Below are 20,000 nucleotides of genomic sequence, written 5' to 3'. Positions count from 1 at the left end.
TGTCTGTCTCTCTGTCCGTCTCTCTGTCCGTCTCTCTGTCCGTCTCTCTGTCTGTCTCTCTGTCCGTCTCTCTGTCCGTCTCTCTGTCCGTCTCTCTGTCCGTCTCTGTGTGTCTGTCCGTCTCTCTGTCCGTCTCTGTCCGTCTCTGTCCGTGTCTGTCAGTCTGTCTGTCGTGTGTGTCTCTGTTTACCATCAGTCTAACCCCCCCCTCCCCAGGTGAACACCCCCACTAAGACCTATGGGATGGGGAAGGGGCGTGCAGCCGACCTAAAGTACATAGAGGCCTGTGCTCGCCGCATCGTAGAGGTTTCCAACGGTTACAAGATCGTCACGGAGAAGAGCACGGTTCCTGTCCGAGCGGCTGAGAGCATCAGACGGATCTTCGACGCCAACACCAAACCCCACCTCCACCTGCAGGTAGGAGGAGCTACACACCAAACCCCACCTCCACCTGCAGGTAGGAGGAGCTACACACCAAACCCCACCTCCACCTGCAGGTAGGAGGAGCTACACACCAAACCCCACCTCCACCTGCAGGTAGGAGGAGCTACACACCAAACCCCACCTCCACCTGCAGGTAGGAGGAGCTACACACCAAACCCCACCTCCACCTGCAGGTAGGAGGAGCTACACACCAAACCCCACCTCCACCTGCAGGTAGGAGGAGCTACACACCAAACCCCACCTCCACCTGCAGGTAGGAGGAGCTACACACCAAACCCCACCTCCACCTGCAGGTAGGAGGAGCTACACACCAAACCCCACCTCCACCTGCAGGTAGGTGGAGCTACACACACCACCAAACCCCACCTCCACCTGCAGGTAGGAGGAGCTACACACCAAACCCCACCTCCACCTGCAGGTAGGAGGAGCTACACACCAAACCCCACCTCCACCTGCAGGTAGGAGGAGCTACACACCAAACCCCACCTCCACCTGCAGGTAGGAGGAGCTACACACCAAACCCCACCTCCACCTGCAGGTAGGAGGAGCTACACACCAAACCCCACCTCCACCTGCAGGTAGGAGGAGCTACACACCAAACCCCACCTCCACCTGCAGGTAGGAGGAGCTACACACCAAACCCCACCTCCACCTGCAGGTAGGAGGAGCTACACACCAAACCCCACCTCCACCTGCAGGTAGGTGGAGCTACACACACCACCAAACCCCACCTCCACCTGCAGGTAGGAGGAGCTACACACCAAACCCCACCTCCACCTGCAGGTAGGAGGAGCTACACACCAAACCCCACCTCCACCTGCAGGTAGGAGGAGCTACACACCAAACCCCACCTCCACCTGCAGGTAGGAGGAGCTACACACCAAACCCCACTTCCATCTGCAGGTAGGAGGAGCTACACACCAAACCCCACCTCCACCTGCAGGTAGGAGGAGCTACACACCAAACCCAACCTCAACCTGCAGGTAGGTGGAGCTACACACACCACCAAACCCCACCTCCACCTGCAGGTAGGAGGAGCTACACACCAAACCCCACCTCCACCTGCAGGTAGGAGGAGCTACACACCAAACCCCACCTCCACCTGCAGGTAGGAGGAGCTACACACCAAACCCCACCTCCACCTGCAGGTAGGAGGAGCTACACACCAAACCCCACCTCCACCTGCAGGTAGGAGGAGCTACACACCAAACCCCACCTCCACCTGCAGGTAGGAGGAGCTACACACCAAACCCCACCTCCACCTGCAGGTAGGAGGAGCTACACACCAAACCCCACCTCCACCTGCAGGTAGGAGGAGCTACACACCAAACCCCACCTCCACCTGCAGGTAGGAGGAGCTACACACCAAACCCCACCTCCACCTGCAGGTAGGAGGAGCTACACACCAAACCCCACCTCCACCTGCAGGTAGGAGGAGCTACACACCAAACCCCACCTCCACCTGCAGGTAGGAGGAGCTACACACCAAACCCCACCTCCACCTGCAGGTAGGAGGAGCTACACACCAAACCCCACCTCCACCTGCAGGTAGGAGGAGCTACACACCAAACCCCACCTCCACCTGCAGGTAGGTGGAGCTACACACACCACCAAACCCCACCTCCACCTGCAGGTAGGAGGAGCTACACACCAAACCCCACCTCCACCTGCAGGTAGGAGGAGCTACACACCAAACCCCACCTCCACCTGCAGGTAGGAGGAGCTACACACCAAACCCCACCTCCACCTGCAGGTAGGAGGAGCTACACACCAAACCCCACCTCCACCTGCAGGTAGGAGGAGCTACACACCAAACCCCACCTCCACCTGCAGGTAGGAGGAGCTACACACCAAACCCCACCTCCACCTGCAGGTAGGAGGAGCTACACACCAAACCCCACCTCCACCTGCAGGTAGGAGGAGCTACACACCAAACCCCACCTCCACCTGCAGGTAGGAGGAGCTACACACCAAACCCCACCTCCACCTGCAGGTAGGAGGAGCTACACACCAAACCCCACCTCCACCTGCAGGTAGGAGGAGCTACACACCAAACCCCACCTCCACCTGCAGGTAGGAGGAGCTACACACCAAACCCCACCTCCACCTGCAGGTAGGAGGAGCTACACACCAAACCCCACCTCCACCTGCAGGTAGGAGGAGCTACACACCAAACCCCACCTCTACCTGCAGGTAGGAGGAGCTACACACCAAACCCCACCTCCACCTGCAGGTAGGAGGAGCTACACACCAAACCCCACCTCAACCTGCAGGTAGGTGGAGCTACACACACCACCAAACCCCACCTCAACCTGCAGGTAGGAGGAGCTACACACCAAACCCCACCTCGACCTGCAGGTAGGAGGAGCTACACACACCACCAAACCCCACCTCCACCTGCAGGTAGGAGGAGCTACACACACCACCAAACCCCACCTCCACCTGCAGGTAGGAGGAGCTACACACACCACCAAACCCCACCTCCACCTGCAGGTAGGTGGAGCTACACACACCACCAAACCCCACCTGCAGGTAGGAGGAGCTACACACACCACCAAACCCCACCTCAACCTGCAGGTAGGAGGAGCTACACACACCACCAAACCCCACCTCCACCTGCAGGTAGGAGGAGCTACACACACCACCAAACCCAACCTCAACCTGCAGGTAGGAGGAGCTACACACACCACCAAACCCAACCTGCAGGTAGGAGGAGCTACACACACCACCAAACCCCACCTGCAGGTAGGAGGAGCTACACACACCACCAAACCCAACCTCCACCTGCAGGTAGGAGGAGCTACACACCAAACCCCACCTCCACCTGCAGGTAGGAGGAGCTACACACCAAACCCCACCTCCACCTGCAGGTAGGAGGAGCTACACACCAAACCCCACCTCAACCTGCAGGTAGGTGGAGCTACACACACCACCAAACCCCACCTCAACCTGCAGGTAGGAGGAGCTACACACCAAACCCCACCTCAACCTGCAGGTAGGAGGAGCTACACACCAAACCCAACCTCAACCTGCAGGTAGGAGGAGCTACACACACCACCAAACCCCACCTGCAGGTAGGAGGAGCTACACACACCACCAAACCCCACCTGCAGGTAGGTGGAGCTACACACACCACCAAACCCAACCTCAACCTGCAGGTAGGAGGAGCTACACACCAAACCCCACCTCAACCTGCAGGTAGGTGGAGCTACACACACCACCAAACCCCACCTCAACCTGCAGGTAGGAGGAGCTACACACACCACCAAACCCCACCTCAACCTGCAGGTAGGAGGAGCTACACACACACCAAACCCCACCTCAACCTGCAGGTAGGAGGAGCTACACACACCACCAAACCCAACCTGCAGGTAGGAGGAGCTACACACACCACCAAACCCAACCTCAACCTGCAGGTAGGAGGAGCTACACACCAAACCCCACCTCAACCTGCAGGTAGGAGGAGCTACACACCAAACCCCACCTCAACCTGCAGGTAGGAGGAGCTACACACACCACCAAACCCCACCTCAACCTGCAGGTAGGAGGAGCTACACACACCACCAAACCCCACCTGCAGGTAGGAGGAGCTACACACACCACCAAACCCCACCTCAACCTGCAGGTAGGAGGAGCTACACACACCACCAAACCCCACCTCCACCTGCAGGTAGGAGGAGCTACACACACCACCAAACCCCACCTCCACCTGCAGGTAGGAGGAGCTACACACACCACCAAACCCCACCTCCACCTGCAGGTAGGAGGAGCTACACACACCACCAACCCCACCCTCAACCTGCAGGTAGGAGGAGCTACACACACCACCAAACCCCACCTGCAGGTAGGAGGAGCTACACACACCACCAAACCCCACCTCAACCTGCAGGTAGGAGGAGCTACACACACCACCAAACCCCACCTGCAGGTAGGAGGAGCTACACACACCACCAAACCCCACCTCAACCTGCAGGTAGGTGGAGCTACACACACCACCAAACCCCACCTCAACCTGCAGGTAGGAGGAGCTACACACACCACCAAACCCCACCTGCAGGTAGGAGGAGCTACACACACCACCAAACTAAACGTGCAGGTAGGTGGAGCAACACACACCACCAAACCCCACCTCAACCTGCAGGTAGGAGGAGCTACACACACCACCAAACCCCACCTGCAGGTAGGAGGAGCTACACACACCACCAAACCCCACCTGCAGGTAGGAGGAGCTACACACACCACCAAACCCCACCTCAACCTGCAGGTAGGAGGAGCTACACACACCACCAAACCCCACCTCAACCTGCAGGTAGGAGGAGCTACACACACCACCAAACCCCACCTCAACCTGCAGGTAGGAGGAGCTACACACACCACCAAACCCCAACTCAACCTGCAGGTAGGAGGAGCTACACACACCACCAAACCCCACCTCAACCTGCAGGTAGGAGGAGCTACACACACCACCAAACCCCACCTCAACCTGCAGGTAGGAGGAGCTACACACACCACCAATATTTATATATGTGTGTGTGTGTGTGTGTGTGTGTTTATATCTCTGTGTGTGTGTTTATATCTGTGTGTGTGTGTGTTTATATCTCTCTGTGTGTGTGTGTGTTTATATCTCTCTGTGTGTGTGTGTGTGTGTGTGTGTGTGTTTATATCTCTCTGTGTGTGTGTGTGTGTGGGTGTGTGTGTGGGTGGGTGGGTGTGTGTGTGTGTGTGTGTGTGTGTGTGTGTGTGTGTGTGTGTGTGTGTGTGTGTGTGTGTGTGTGTGTGTGTGTGTGTGTGTGTGTGTGTGTGTGTGTGTGTGTGTGTGTGTGTGTGTGTGTGTGTGTGTGTGTGTGTGTGTGTGTGTGTGTGTGTGTGTGTGTGTAGGTGCTGTCCAACCCAGAGTTCCTGGCGGAGGGTACGGCGGTACGTGACCTGAAGGAGCCAGACCGCGTCCTGATTGGTGGAGACGAGACGGCGGAAGGTCAGAGGGCGATCAGGGCTCTGTGTGACGTCTACGAACGTTGGGTCCCCAAGACCCGCATCATCACCACCAACACCTGGTCCTCAGAACTCTCCAAACTGGTACGTCTGGGGGGGGGGGGGTCGCTGCCTCTGACTACAGTCTGCTGGGATTAACTGGTACGTCTGGGGGGGGTCGCTGTCTCTCTCTGACTACAGTCTGCTGGGATTAACTGGTACGTCTGGGGGGGGGGTCGCTGTCTCTCTCTGACTACAGTCTGCTGGGATTAACTGGTACGTCTGGGGGGGGGGGTCGCTGTCTCTCTCTGACTACAGTCTGCTGGGATTAACTGGTACGTCTGGTGGGGGTCGCTGTCTCTCTCTGACTACAGTCTGCTGGGATTAACTGGTACGTCTGGGGGGGGTCGCTCTCTCTCTGACTACAGTCTGCTGGGATTAACTGGTACGTCTGGGGGGGGGTTCGCTGTCTCTCTCTGACTACAGTCTGCTGGGATTAACTGGTACGTCTGGGGGGGGTCGCTGTCTCTCTCTGACTACAGTCTGCTGGGATTAACTGGTACGTCTGGGGGGGGTCGCTGTCTCTCTCTGACTACAGTCTGCTGGGATTAACTGGTACGTCTGGGGGGGGTCGCTGTCTTTCTCTGACTACAGTCTGCTGGGATTAACTGGTACGTCTGGGGGGGGGGGGTCGCTGTCTCTCAATTCAATTCAATTCAATTCAAGGGGCTTTATTGGCATGGGAAACATGTGTTAACATTGCCAAAGCAAGTGAGGTAGGTAATATACAAAAGTCAAATAAACAATAAAAATGAACAGTAAACATTACACATACAGAAGTTTCAAAACAATAAAGACATTACAAATGTCATATTATATATATGCAGTGTTGTAACAATGTACAAATGGTTAAAGCACACAAGTTAAAATAAATAAACATAAATATGGGTTGTATTTACAGTGGTGTTTGTTCTTCACTGGTTGCCCTTTTCTTGTGGCAACAGGTCACAAATCTTGCTGCTGTGATGGCACACTGTGGAATTTCACCCAGTAGATATGGGAGTTTATCAAAATTGGATTTGTTTTCGAATTCTTTGTGGATCTGTGTAATCTGAGGGAAATATGTCTCTCTAATATGGTCATACATTGGGCAGGAGGTTAGGAAGTGCAGCTCAGTTTCCACCTCATTTTGTGGGCAGTGTGCACATAGCCTGTCTTCTCTTGAGAGCCATGTCTGCCTACGGCGGCCTTTCTCAATAGCAAGGCTATGCTCACTGAGTCTGTACATAGTCAAAGCTTTCCTTAAGTTTGGGTCAGTCACAGTGGTCAGGTATTCTGCCACTGTGTACTCTCTGTTTAGGGCCAAATAGCATTCTAGTTTGCTCTGTTTTTTTGTTAATTCTTTCCAATGTGTCAAGTAATTATCTTTTTGTTTTCTCATGATTTGGTTGGGTCTAATTGTGCTGTTGTCCTGGGGCTCTGTGGGGTGTGTTTGTGTTTGTGAACAGAGCCCTAGGACCAGCTTGCTTAGGGGACTCTTCTCCAGGTTCATCTCTCTGTAGGTGATGGCTTTGTTATGGAAGGTTTGGGAATCGCTTCCTTTTAGGTGGTTGTAGAATTTAACGGCTCTTTTCTGGATTTTGATAATTAGTGGGTATCGGCCTAATTCTGCTCTGCATGCATTATTTGGTGTTCTACGTTGTACACGGAGGATATTTTTGCAGAATTCTGCATGCAGAGTCTCAATTTGGTGTTTGTCCCATTTTGTGAAATCTTGGTTGGTGAGCGGACCCCAGACCTCACAACCATAAAGGGCAATGGGCTCTATGACTGATTCAAGTATTTTTAGCCAGATCCTAATTGGTATGTTGAAATTTATGTTCCTTTTGATGGCATAGAAGGCCCTTCTTGCCTTGTCTCTCAGATCGTTCACAGCTTTGTGGAAGTTACCTGTGGTGCTGATGTTTAGGCCGAGGTATGTATAGTTTTTTGTGTGCTCTAGGGCAACGGTGTCTAGATGGAATTTGTGGTCCTGGTGACTGGACCTTTTTTGGAACACCATTATTTTGGTCTTACTGAGATTTACTGTCAGGGCCCAGGTCTGACAGAATCTGTGCAGAAGATCTAGGTGCTGCTGTAGGCCCTCCTTGGTTGGTGACAGAAGCACCAGATCATCAGCAAACAGTAGACATTTGACTTCGGATTCTAGTAGGGTGAGACCGGGTGCTGCAGACTGTTCTAGTGCCCGCGCCAATTCGTTGATATATATGTTGAAGAGGGTGGGGCTTAAGCTGCATCCCTGTCTCACCCCACGACCCTGTGTGAAGAAATGTGTGTGTTTTTTGCCAATTTTAACCGCACACTTGTTGTTTGTGTACATGGATTTTATAATGTCGTATGTTTTACCCCCAACACCACTTTCCATCAATTTGTATAGCAGACCCTCATGCCAAATTGAGTCGAAGGCTTTTTTGAAATCAACAAAGCATGAGAAGACTTTGCCTTTGTTTTGGTTTGTTTGGTTGTCAATTAGGGTGTGTAGGGTGAATACATGGTCTGTTGTACGGTAATTTGGTAAAAAGCCAATTTGACATTTGCTCAGTACATTGTTTTCATTGAGGAAATGTACGAGTCTGCTGTTAATGATAATGCAGAGTATTTTCCCAAGGTTACTGTTGACGCATATTCCACGGTAGTTATTGGGGTCAAATTTGTCTCCACTTTTGTGGATTGGGGTGATCAGTCCTTGGTTCCAAATATTGGGGAAGATGCCAGAGCTAAGGACGATGTTAAAGAGTTTTAGTATAGCCAATTGGAATTTGTTGTCTGTATATTTGATCATTTCATTAAGGATACCATCAACACCACAGGCCTTTTTGGGTTTGAGGGTTTTTATTTTGTCCTGTAACTCATTCAAGGTAATTGGAGAATCCAATGGGTTCTGGTAGTCTTTAATAGTTGATTCAAGGATTTGTATTTGATCATGTATATGTTTTTGTTCTTTATTCTTTGTTATAGAGCCAAAAAGATTGGAGAAGTGGTTTATCCGTACATCTCCATTTTGGATAGATAATTCTTCGTGTTGTTGTTTGTTTAGTGTTTTCCAATTTTCCCAGAATTGGTTAGAGTCTATGGAGTCTTCAATTACATTGAGCTGATTTCTGACGTGCTGTTCCTTCTTTTTCCGTAGTGTATTTCTGTATTGTTTTAGTGATTCGCAATAGTGAAGGCGTAGACTCAGGTTTTCCGGGTCTCTATGTTTTTGGTTGGACAGGTTCCTCAATTTATTTCTTAGATTTTTGCATTCTTTATCAAACCATTTGTCATTGTTGTTCATTTTCTTCGGTTTTCTATTTGAGATTTTTAGATTTGATAGGGAAGCTGAGAGGTCAAATATACTGTTAAGATTTTCTACTGCCAAGTTTACACCTTCACTATTGCAGTGGAACATTTTACCCAGGAAGTTGTCTAAAAGGGATTGAATTTGCTGTTGCCTAATTGTTTTTTGGTAGGTTTCCAAACTGCATTCCTTCCATCTATAGCATTTCTTAATGTTACTCAGTTCCTTTGGCTTTGATGCCTCATGATTGAGTATTGCTCTGTTCAAGTAGACTGTGATTTTGCTGTGGTCTGATAGGGGTGTCAGTGGGCTGACTGTGAACGCTCTGAGAGACTCTGGGTTGAGGTCAGTGATAAAGTAGTCTACAGTGCTACTGCCAAGAGATGAGCTATAGGTGAACCTACCATAGGAGTCCCCTCGAAGCCTACCATTGACTATGTACATACCCAGCGTGCGACAGAGCTGCAGGAGTTGTGACCCGTTTTTGTTGGTTATGTTGTCATAGTTGTGCCTAGGGGGGCATATGGGGGAGGGAATGCTGTCACCTGCAGGCAGGTGTTTGTCCCCCTGTGTGCTGAGGGTGTCAGGTTCTTGTCCAGTTCTGGCATTTAGGTCGCCACAGACTAATACATGTCCCTGGGCCTGGAAATGATTGATTTCCCCCTCCAGGATGGAGAAGCTGTCTTTATTAAAGTATGGGGATTCTAGTGGGGGGATATAGGTAGCACACAGGAGGACATTTTTCTCTGTTAAGATAATTTCCTTTTGAATTTCTAGCCAAATGTAAAATGTTCCTGTTTTGATTAATTTAATGGAGTGAGTTAGGTCTGCTCTATACCAAATTAGCATTCCCCCTGAGTCCCTTCCCTGTTTCACACCTGGTAGTTTGGTGGATGGGACTACCAGCTCTCTGTAACCTAGAGGGCAACCAGTGGGTCCGTCTCCGCTATACCATGTTTCTTGCAGGATGACAATGTCTGCATTACCGATTTCTTTGGTGAAGTCCGTGTTCCTGCTCTTTAGGCCAAAGGCAGATGACCTCAGGCCTTGGATATTCCAGGATGATATAGTGAAGGCTTTTTGTTCCATAAAGTGTCCAATGTTGTTGGCCGTGTGGTTTGGCCTCAGGCCAGTAAGTGTGAGCAGAGCCTGCTGAGCATCTGGTACATGCCGTTGGCTTGGGCGAGTGTAAGAGTGGGGGTTGGGCCTGTTTGCCCGCTCACTACCTGGGCGTATGTGTGACTTCCATGTTGATGCTCTCTTTGCGGGGGTGGGGTGCATGGGGTGGGCAGGAGTGGCATAGGTCTGATCTGAGGGGGCCTAAATGGGGTGTGGGCATGGTTGATGTGGGGGGGTGTTGATTGGTTGGGGTGGGGGTGTGGATGTGTCTGGGGGTGCTGTGGTCTGGATGTAAGTCCTCTTGGCGTGGGTCCTCTATGTGTAGGTCCACGGGGGGGTCCTGCAGGTCTTGGAGGGTGTCTCGCTGGTCTGGGTGGGGTGTCTATTGATCTGTTGCTCCTGTGTGAAGTGTTGGGGCTGCGTTTGAGAGCGATGTCCTTTAGAGTCCGGACAAAGGTGGGCACTGCTGCCTTATAGAGGTGGACCTGGTCATAGAGGCTGTTCAAGTCCAGGGTGGAGTGGTGGGCCAGGAAAACATTTGGTTTTGAGGCACAGTCACGGGAAATGCTTGCGTTTACCCGCTGTATTGTAGCAGGGTGGAAGTCTTTTCGTGGTAGCAGGGTGGAGATAACCACTTGTGCATTGGGGAAAGTAGAAGAAGCTTTTTCAATCACTCCCTTCAGTGCTGTGGCCACCCTTTCCTGCTTTGCTCTCAGGTCGTTTGTGCCTGTGTGTATTATTATGTGGCTAGGTGAGCCTAGTTTGTCCTCAGACAGAAGGTCTAGGGCGCGCTGGGTGTTTGGACACCAGAGTTTAGACACACTGTGTTTGGGAAAAAGTTTTTTTTCTTCTATATATTTCCCATTTGAGTCCATAAGGAGAACAATCTGTGTCTTGTGTTTGTTCTCAGTGGGTGTGGGGGGGTTGTCAGGAGGGCTATCAGGGGGGCTGACAGGGGGGGTGCTCAGGGGGGGTGAGAGCTGCTGGGCTTGGGTTTTTTCTTTTGTCTGTTCTGCTGTGATGTTGACTCTATGGTCAGGGTCTGGTGTGGACTGTTCTGCTGTGGTGTCGAGACTTTTGTCCGGTGCTGAGGTGGGCTGTTCTGCTGGCGTCTCTGTGGGGATGGCCACCTCCCTAGTGGGTTGTTCTCTGTCACATGCCATCCCCCTCAACCTCTCCTCCAGCAGTCTGATCCTCTCCTCCATCCCCCTCTCCCTCTCCTCCAGCAGTCTGATCCTCTCCTCTAGTGCTTTGTTCTGCTCCTGCTTCTGCTCTTTCTCCTGTTGAAGTTGTCTCACCACTGTCCAGAGTGCAGATATGTCTCTCTCCACCTCCAGCTCTCCTGGTCTGGTTAAGGGGTTGTTGTGCTGGACTGTTGTCTGGGTCTGTGCTGACTGGAGTGTAATCACCTGCTGTTCCAGCTCCACCTGCCTTACCTCCAGCTGGGTGAATTTATCCTTCATTTCAATGAGGGAGAAGTGCTCTGTACTGGGAGGTTGACTGTCTGCTGAGGGTTGCTCGTCTGTGGGGTTATATGATGAAGAGGTCTGGTCTGACCCGCTTGGGGTGGGGGTATCTTTATCAAGGGAGAGCTTCTCCTGCTGGGCTAATTCTTTGATTAGGTGAAAGTCCAGCTGAAACTGTTTGGGGTTGCCCTGTACCAATACTGTTCCAGACTTATATAGATTTATGTTAGCTGACTCAGAGTCCTCGTTGTCAAGTATCCTGAGTTTCCACCCCTCGTTAACCCCCCCTCTCTTAACAGAGGGGTAGTGTGCTAATATAGCACTGTGCCATGCCAGGGGATGGTTTGTGTGGAAGATAAGGTTGCTGATGTTCCCATTTTTGTAATAGTCAGCAAAAAGTGTCTCTTGATTTTCCATAAGGAGCTTCATTTTGTGCTCTTTTCTTGCCTTATCATTCTTTACACTCACAGGGTACTGTATTTTAATTACCTCTGAACAGCAGGAGGGAGCTTCTAAGGCCTCTCCATTTGGTTGGGGTAGACTATTCGACTCTCCTGCCATTGTTGGGCTAATGGTCTTTGACACCTCTCACTTGACACGTCAGTGCTAGTTGAAGCTGTATCAAGTCAGTTACAGTTGAATACAGTTGAAGCTGTATCTCTCTCAGTTCCACAAAAAATCCAAGTTTAACTAACTCTAAATCTATCTTTTTTAAAGAAAATGCTGAAAAATGCAGGAGCTCATCTGATCATCTGATCATGACCTCTCTCTCTCTCTCTCTCCTTGTTAGCTAGCTAGCTTCTTAACGTCTGGGGGGGGGGGGGGGTCGCTGTCTCTCTCTGACTACAGTCTGCTGGAATTAACTGGTACGTCTGGGGGGGGGGTCGCTGTCTCTCTCTGACTACAGTCTGCTGGGATTAACTGGTACGTCTGGGGGGGGGTCGCTGTCTCTCTCTGACTACAGTCTGCTGGGATTAACTGGTACGTCTGGGGGGGGTCGCTGTCTCTCTCTGACTACAGTCTGCTGGGATTAACTGGTACGTCTGGGGGGGGGGGGGGGTCGCTGTCTCTCTCTGACTACAGTCTGCTGGGATTAACTGGTACGTCTGGGGGGGGGTCGCTGTCTCTGACTACAGTCTGCTGGGATTAACTGGTACGTCTGGGGGGGGGTCGCTGTCTCTCTCTGACTACAGTCTGCTGGGATTAACTGGTACGTCTGGGGGGGGTCGCTGTCTCTCTCTGACTACAGTCTGCTGGGATTAACTGGTACGTCTGGGGGGGGGTCGCTCTCTCTCTGACTACAGTCTGCTGGGATTAACTGGTACGTCTGGGGGGGGTCGCTCTCTCTCTGACTACAGTCTGCTGGGATTAACTGGTACGTCTGGGGGGGGGTCGCTGTCTCTCTCTGACTACAGTCTGCTGGGATTAACTGGTACGTCTGGGGGGGGTCGCTGTCTCTCTCTGACTACAGTCTGCTGGGATTAACTGGTACGTCTGGGGGGGGGGGGTCGCTGTCTCTCTCTGACTACAGTCTGCTGGGATTAACTGGTACGTCTGGGGGGGGTCGCTGACTCTGACTACAGTCTGTTGGGATTAACTGGTACGTCTGGGGGGGGGGGGGGGGTCGCTGTCTCTCTCTGACTACAGTCTGCTGGAATTAACTGGTACGTCTGGGGGTGGGGTCGCTGTCTCTCTCTGACTACAGTCTGCTGGGATTAACTGGTACGTCTGGGGGGGGTCGCTGACTCTGACTACAGTCTGCTGGGATTAACTGGTACGTCTGGGGGGGGGGGAGGGTCGCTGTCTCTCTCTGACTACAGTCTGCTGGGATTAACTGGTACGTCTGGGGGGGTCGCTGTCTCCCTCTGACTACAGTCTGCTGGGATTAACTGGTACGTCTGGGGGGGGGGTCGCTGTCTTTCTCTGACTACAGTCTGCTGGGATTAACTGGTACGTCTGGGGGGGGGGGGGGGTCGCTGTCTCTCTCTGACTACAGTCTGCTGGGATTAACTGGTACGTCTGGGGGGGTCGCTGTCTTTCTCTGACTACAGTCTGCTGGGATTAACTGGTACGTCTGGGGGGGTGGGGTCGCTGTCTCTCTCTGACTACAGTCTGCTGGGATTAACTGGTACGTCTGGGGGGGGGGGTCGCTGTCTCTCTCTGACTACAGTCTGCTGGGATTAACTGGTACGTCTGGGGGGGGTCGCTGTCTCTCTCTGACTACAGTCTGCTGGGATTAACTGGTACGTCTGGGGGGGGGGGGTCGCTGTCTCTGACTACAGTCTGCTGGGATTAACTGGTACGTCTGGGGGGGTCGCTGTCTCTCTCTGACTACAGTCTGCTGGGATTAACTGGTACGTCTGGGGGGGGGGGGGGGGGTCGCTGTCTCTCTCTGACTACAGTCTGCTGGGATTAACTGGTACGTCTGGGGGGGTCGCTGTCTCTCTCTGACTACAGTCTGCTGGGATTAACTGGTACGTCTGGGGGGGGGGGGGGTCGCTGTCTCTCTCTGACTACAGTCTGCTGGGATTAACTGGTACGTCTGGGGGGGGTCGCTGTCTCTCTCTGACTACAGTCTGCTGGGATTAACTGGTACGTCTGGGGGGGGTCGCTGTCTCTCTGACTACAGTCTGCTGGGATTAACTGGTACGTCTGGGGGGGGGTCGCTGTCTCTCTCTGACTACAGTCTGCTGGGATTAACTGGTACGTCTGGGGGGGTCGCTGTCTCTCTCTGACTACAGTCTGCTGGGATTAACTGGTACGTCTGGGGGGGGGTCGCTGTCTCTCTCTGACTACAGTCTGCTGGGATTAACTGGTACGTCTGGGGGGGGTCTCTGTCTCTCTGACTACAGTCTGCTGGGATTAACTGGTACGTCTGGGGGGGGTCGCTGTCTCTCTCTGACTACAGTCTGCTGGGATTAACTGGTACGTCTGGGGGGGGTCGCTGTCTCTCTCTGACTACAGTCTGCTGGGATTAACTGGTACGTCTGGGGGGGGGTCGCTGTCTCTCTGACTACAGTCTGCTGGGATTAACTGGTACGTCTGGGGGGGGTCGCTGTCTCTCTGACTACAGTCTGCTGGGATTAACTGGTACGTCTGGGGGGGGGTCGCTGTCTCTCTCTGACTACAGTCTGCTGGGATTAACTGGTACGTCTGGGGGGGGTCGCTGTCTCTCTCTGACTACAGTCTGCTGGGATTAACTGGTACGTCTGGGGGGGTCGCTGTCTTTCTCTGACTACAGTCTGCTGGGATTAACTGGTACGTCTGGGGGGGGGTCGCTGTCTCTCTCTGACTACAGTCTGCTGGGATTAACTGGTACGTCTGGGGGGGGTCGCTGTCTTTCTCTGACTACAGTCTGCTGGGATTAACTGGTACGTCTGGGGGGGGGTCGCTGTCTGACTACAGTCTGCTGGGATTAACTGGTACGTCTGGGGGGGGTCGCTGTCTCTCTCTGACTACAGTCTGCTGGGATTAACTGGTACGTCTGGGGGGGGGGGGGGGTCGCTGTCTCTCTCTGACTACAGTCTGCTGGGATTAACTGGTACGTCTGGGGGGGTCGCTGTCTTTCTCTGACTACAGTCTGCTGGGATTAACTGGTACGTCTGGGGGGGTGGGGTCGCTGTCTCTCTCTGACTACAGTCTGCTGGGATTAACTGGTACGTCTGGGGGGGGGGGTCGCTGTCTCTCTCTGACTACAGTCTGCTGGGATTAACTGGTACGTCTGGGGGGGGTCGCTGTCTCTCTCTGACTACAGTCTGCTGGGATTAACTGGTACGTCTGGGGGGGGGGGTCGCTGTCTCTCTCTGACTACAGTCTGCTGGGATTAACTGGTACGTCTGGGGGGGTCGCTGTCTCTCTCTGACTACAGTCTGCTGGGATTAACTGGTACGTCTGGGGGGGGGGGGGGGGGGGTCGCTGTCTCTCTCTGACTACAGTCTGCTGGGATTAACTGGTACGTCTGGGGGGGTCGCTGTCTCTCTCTGACTACAGTCTGCTGGGATTAACTGGTACGTCTGGGGGGGGGGGGGGTCGCTGTCTCTCTCTGACTACAGTCTGCTGGGATTAACTGGTACGTCTGGGGGGGGTCGCTGTCTCTCTCTGACTACAGTCTGCTGGGATTAACTGGTACGTCTGGGGGGGGTCGCTGTCTCTCTGACTACAGTCTGCTGGGATTAACTGGTACGTCTGGGGGGGGGTCGCTGTCTCTCTCTGACTACAGTCTGCTGGGATTAACTGGTACGTCTGGGGGGGTCGCTGTCTCTCTCTGACTACAGTCTGCTGGGATTAACTGGTACGTCTGGGGGGGGGTCGCTGTCTCTCTCTGACTACAGTCTGCTGGGATTAACTGGTACGTCTGGGGGGGGTCTCTGTCTCTCTGACTACAGTCTGCTGGGATTAACTGGTACGTCTGGGGGGGGTCGCTGTCTCTCTCTGACTACAGTCTGCTGGGATTAACTGGTACGTCTGGGGGGGGTCGCTGTCTCTCTCTGACTACAGTCTGCTGGGATTAACTGGTACGTCTGGGGGGGGGTCGCTGTCTCTCTGACTACAGTCTGCTGGGATTAACTGGTACGTCTGGGGGGGGTCGCTGTCTCTCTCTGACTACAGTCTGCTGGGATTAACTGGTACGTCTGGGGGGGGGTCGCTGTCTCTCTCTGACTACAGTCTGCTGGGATTAACTGGTACGTCTGGGGGGGGTCGCTGTCTCTCTCTGACTACAGTCTGCTGGGATTAACTGGTACGTCTGGGGGGGTCGCTGTCTTTCTCTGACTACAGTCTGCTGGGATTAACTGGTACGTCTGGGGGGGGTCGCTGTCTCTCTCTGACTACAGTCTGCTGGGATTAACTGGTACGTCTGGGGGGGGTCGCTGTCTTTCTCTGACTACAGTCTGCTGGGATTAACTGGTACGTCTGGGGGGGGGTCGCTGTCTGACTACAGTCTGCTGGGATTAACTGGTACGTCTGGGGGGGGTCGCTGTCTCTCTCTGACTACAGTCTGCTGGGATTAACTGGTACGTCTGGGGGGGGGTCGCTGTCTTTGACTACAGTCTGCTGGGATTAACTGGTACGTCTGGGGGGGGGTCGCTGTCTCTGACTACAGTCTGCTGGGATTAACTGGTACGTCTGGGGGGGGGGTCGCTGTCTCTGACTACAGTCTGCTGGGATTAACTGGTATGTCTGGGGGGGGTTGCTGTCTCTCTCTGACTACAGTCTGCTGGGATTAACTGGTACGTCTGGGGGGGGTCGCTGTCTCTCTCTGACTACAGTCTGCTGGGATTAACTGGTACGTCTGGGGGGGGGTCGCTGTCTTTCTCTGACTACAGTGCTGGGATTAACTGGTACGTCTGGGGGGGGGGTCGCTGTCTCTCTGACTACAGTCTGCTGGGATTAACTGGTACGTCTGGGGGGGGTCGCTGTCTCTCTCTGACTACAGTCTGCTGGGATTAACTGGTACGTCTGGGGGGGGGGTCGCTGTCTCTCTCTGACTACAGTCTGCTGGGATTAACTGGTACGTCTGGGGGGGGGTCGCTGTCTCTCTCTGACTACAGTCTGCTGGGATTAACTGGTACGTCTGGGGGGGGGGGGGTCGCTGTCTCTGACTACAGTCTGCTGGGATTAACTGGTACGTCTGGGGGGGGGGGGGGGGGTCGCTGTCTCTGACTACAGTCTGCTGGGATTAACTGGTACGTCTGGGGGGGTCGCTGTCTCTGACTACAGTCTGCTGGGATTAACTGGTATGTCTGTGTGTGTGTGTGTGTGTGTGTGTGTGTGTGTGTGTGTGTGTGTGTGTGTGTGTGTGTGTGTGTGTGTGTGTGTGTGTGTGTGTGTGTGTGTGTCAGGCAGCCAATGCGTTCCTAGCCCAGCGTATCAGCAGCATCAACAGTATCAGTGCTCTGTGTGAGTCAACGGGGGCTGACGTAGAGGAGGTGGCTCTAGCCATCGGCATGGACCAGAGGATAGGCAGCAAGTTCCTGAAGGCCAGCGTGGGTACGTCACACACACACACACACACACACACACAGAGACACACACAGAGAGACACACACACACACACACACACACACTGTTGTACTGCAGTCATAACCCTTAATATCATTTCATCTCTCTCTCTCTCTCTCTCTCTCTCTCTCTCTCTCTCTCTCCCCATCTCTCTCTCTCCCCATCTCTCTCTCTCTCTCTCTCTCTCTCTCTCTCCCCATCTCTCTCTCTCTCCCCCCCCTCCCATCTCTCTCTCTCTCCCCCCCCTCCCATCTCTCTCTCTCTCCCCCCCTCCCATCTCTCTCTCTCTCCCTCGCTCTCTCTCTCTCTCTCTCTCTCTCTCTCTCTCCCCTCCCTCTCTCTCTCTCTCTCCCTCCCCCATCTCTCTCTCTCTCCCTCCCCCATCTCTCTCTCTCTCCCTCCCCCATCTCTCTCTCTCCCCCCCTCCCCCATCTCTCTCTCTCCCCCATCTCTCTCTCTCTCTCTCTCCCTCCCCCATCTCTCCCCCCTCCCCATCTCTCTCTCCCCCCTCCCCCATCTCTCTCTCTCCCCCATCTCTCTCTCTCTCTCTCCCTCCCCCATCTCTCTCTCTCTCTCCCTCCCCATCTCTCTCTCTCTCTCCCTCCCCCATCTCTCTCTCTCCCCCCCTCCCCCATCTCTCTCTCTCCCCCCTCCCCCCCATCTCTCCCCCCCTCCCCATCTCTCTCTCACCCCTCCTCCCATCTCTCTCCCTCCCCATCTCTCCCTCCTCCACCAGGGTTTGGTGGTAGTTGTTTCCAGAAGGATGTATTAAACCTGGTGTATCTGTGTGAGGCTCTCAACCTCCCTGAGGTGGCTTCTTACTGGCAACAGGTAGCTACTGCAGACACACACACACACACACACACACACAGACACACACACACACACACACACACACACACACACACACACACAGACACACAGACACACACACACACACACACACACACACACAGACCCACCACTGACTGTGGAGAATAGTTGTTCTTACTCGTCATAACCATACCACGTCATAACCTCTCAGTCCACAGTAGTGACCTCTTCACTAAAATATTCTCTGTCCCCTGATTAGTCTCCTCTGGTCTGTTAACATGTTATCTGATATATATATATATACTGGCTTTTGATTTTAATGTGTGATTTTATAGTTTAACATGCTGGTTATCTTGACCATATAAAGGGAATTTGAATGTCTTGGAAAGAGCATGATAAAATGTATTATTGGGGATTCGCAGTGTGAACCCCGTTCATTGCTGCTCCCAGCTATATTTATTATTCTTTCATATCCCACATCCTTCCTTTTCTCCCTCTCCCTCCTCCCCCTCCTCCCCCCTCTCCCTCCTCCTCCCCCTCCTCCCCCCTCTCCATCAACCCCCCTCCCCCCTCTCCATCTCCCCCCTCCATCTCCCTCCTCCTCCCACCTCTCCCTCCCTCCTCTCCCTCCACCCTCCTCCTCCCTCTCCCAACCTCTCTCCACCCTCCTCCCCCCTCTCCCCACCCTCCTCCCCCCTCTCCCTCCTCCCTCTCTTCCTCCCTCCCCCCTCTCCCTCTCTCCCCCCTCTCCCTCTCTCCCCCCTCCCCTCTCTCCACCCTTCTCCCACCTCTCCCTCCTCTCCCACCTCTCCCTCCTCCCACCTCTCCCTCTCCTCCCACCTCTCCCCCCTCCCTCCTCCCACCTCTCCCTCTCCCCCTCCTCCCACCTCTCCCTCTCCTCCCACCTCTCCCTCTCTCCCCTCCCTCCTCCCACCTCTCCCCCTCCCTCCTCCCACCTCTCCCTCCTCCCCCCTCCCACCTCTCCCTCCTCCCCCCTCCCACCTCTCCCTCCTCCTCCCCCTCTCCCCACTCCCTCCTCCCTCCTCCTCTCCCCCTCTCCCTCCTCCTCCCTCCTCCCCCCTCTCCCTCCTCCCCCTCTCCCTCCTCCACCCTCCTCCTCTCCCTCCTCCCCCTCTCTCCCTCCTCTCCCTCCTCTCCTCTCCCCCCTCCTCTCCTCCCTCCTCCCCCCTCCTCTCCTCCTCCCTCCCTCCCCTCTCTCCACCCTCTCCTCCTCCCTCCTCCCTCTCTCCACCCTCCTCCTCTCCCTCTCCCTCCTCTCCTCTCCCCCCCTCCTCCTCCCTCCCTCCTCCCCTCCTCCTCTCCTCCTCCCTCCTCCCTCTCTCCACCCTCCTCCTCTCCCTCTCCCTCCTCCCCCTCTCTCCCTCCTCCTCCCTCCTCCCTCTCTCCACCCTCCTCCTCTCCCTCTCCCTCCTCTCCCTCCTCCTCCCCTCTCTCCTCCTCCCTCCTCTCCTCCCTCCTCCCCCCTCCTCTCCTCCTCCCTCCTCCCTCTCTCCCTCCTCCTCCCTCCTCCCTCTCTCCACCCTCCTCCTCTCCCTCTCCCTCCTCTCCCTCCTCCTCCCCCTCCTCTCCTCCTCCCTCCTCTCCTCCCTCCTCTCCCCTCCTCTCCTCCTCCCTCCTCCCTCTCTCCCTCCTCTCCCTCCTCTCCTCTCCCCCCCTCCTCTCCTCCCTCCTCCCCCTCCTCTCCTCCTCCCTCCTCCCCCTCTCCACCCTCTCCTCCTCCCTCCTCCCTCTCTCCACCCTCCTCCTCTCCCTCTCCCTCTCTCCCTCCTCTCCCTCCTCTCCTCTCCCCCCTCCTCTCCCTCCCTCTCTCCACCCTCCTCCTCTCC

At 54.4% G+C, this 20,000-nt stretch overlaps 1 protein-coding gene across 1 annotated transcript in view; it reads left to right on the top strand.

The window, feature by feature from the left end:
• ugdh (UDP-glucose 6-dehydrogenase) overlaps nucleotides 1–20,000 on the top strand; it is a 49,285-nt gene that overhangs the window by 6,805 nt on the left and 22,480 nt on the right. The window contains exons 4-7 of the mRNA XM_071408414.1: nucleotides 217–417; nucleotides 5,323–5,520; nucleotides 17,181–17,328; nucleotides 18,077–18,171. Of these exons, the coding sequence (XP_071264515.1) occupies nucleotides 217–417; nucleotides 5,323–5,520; nucleotides 17,181–17,328; nucleotides 18,077–18,171 (642 nt within the window). The remainder of the gene's footprint in view (nucleotides 1–216; nucleotides 418–5,322; nucleotides 5,521–17,180; nucleotides 17,329–18,076; nucleotides 18,172–20,000) is intronic.

Source organism: Salvelinus alpinus, chromosome 6 (assembly GCF_045679555.1).
Source record: "Salvelinus alpinus chromosome 6, SLU_Salpinus.1, whole genome shotgun sequence".
NCBI classification, from domain to species: Eukaryota; Metazoa; Chordata; class Actinopteri; order Salmoniformes; family Salmonidae; genus Salvelinus; species Salvelinus alpinus.
This window is presented reverse-complemented; position numbering and strand designations above follow the sequence as displayed.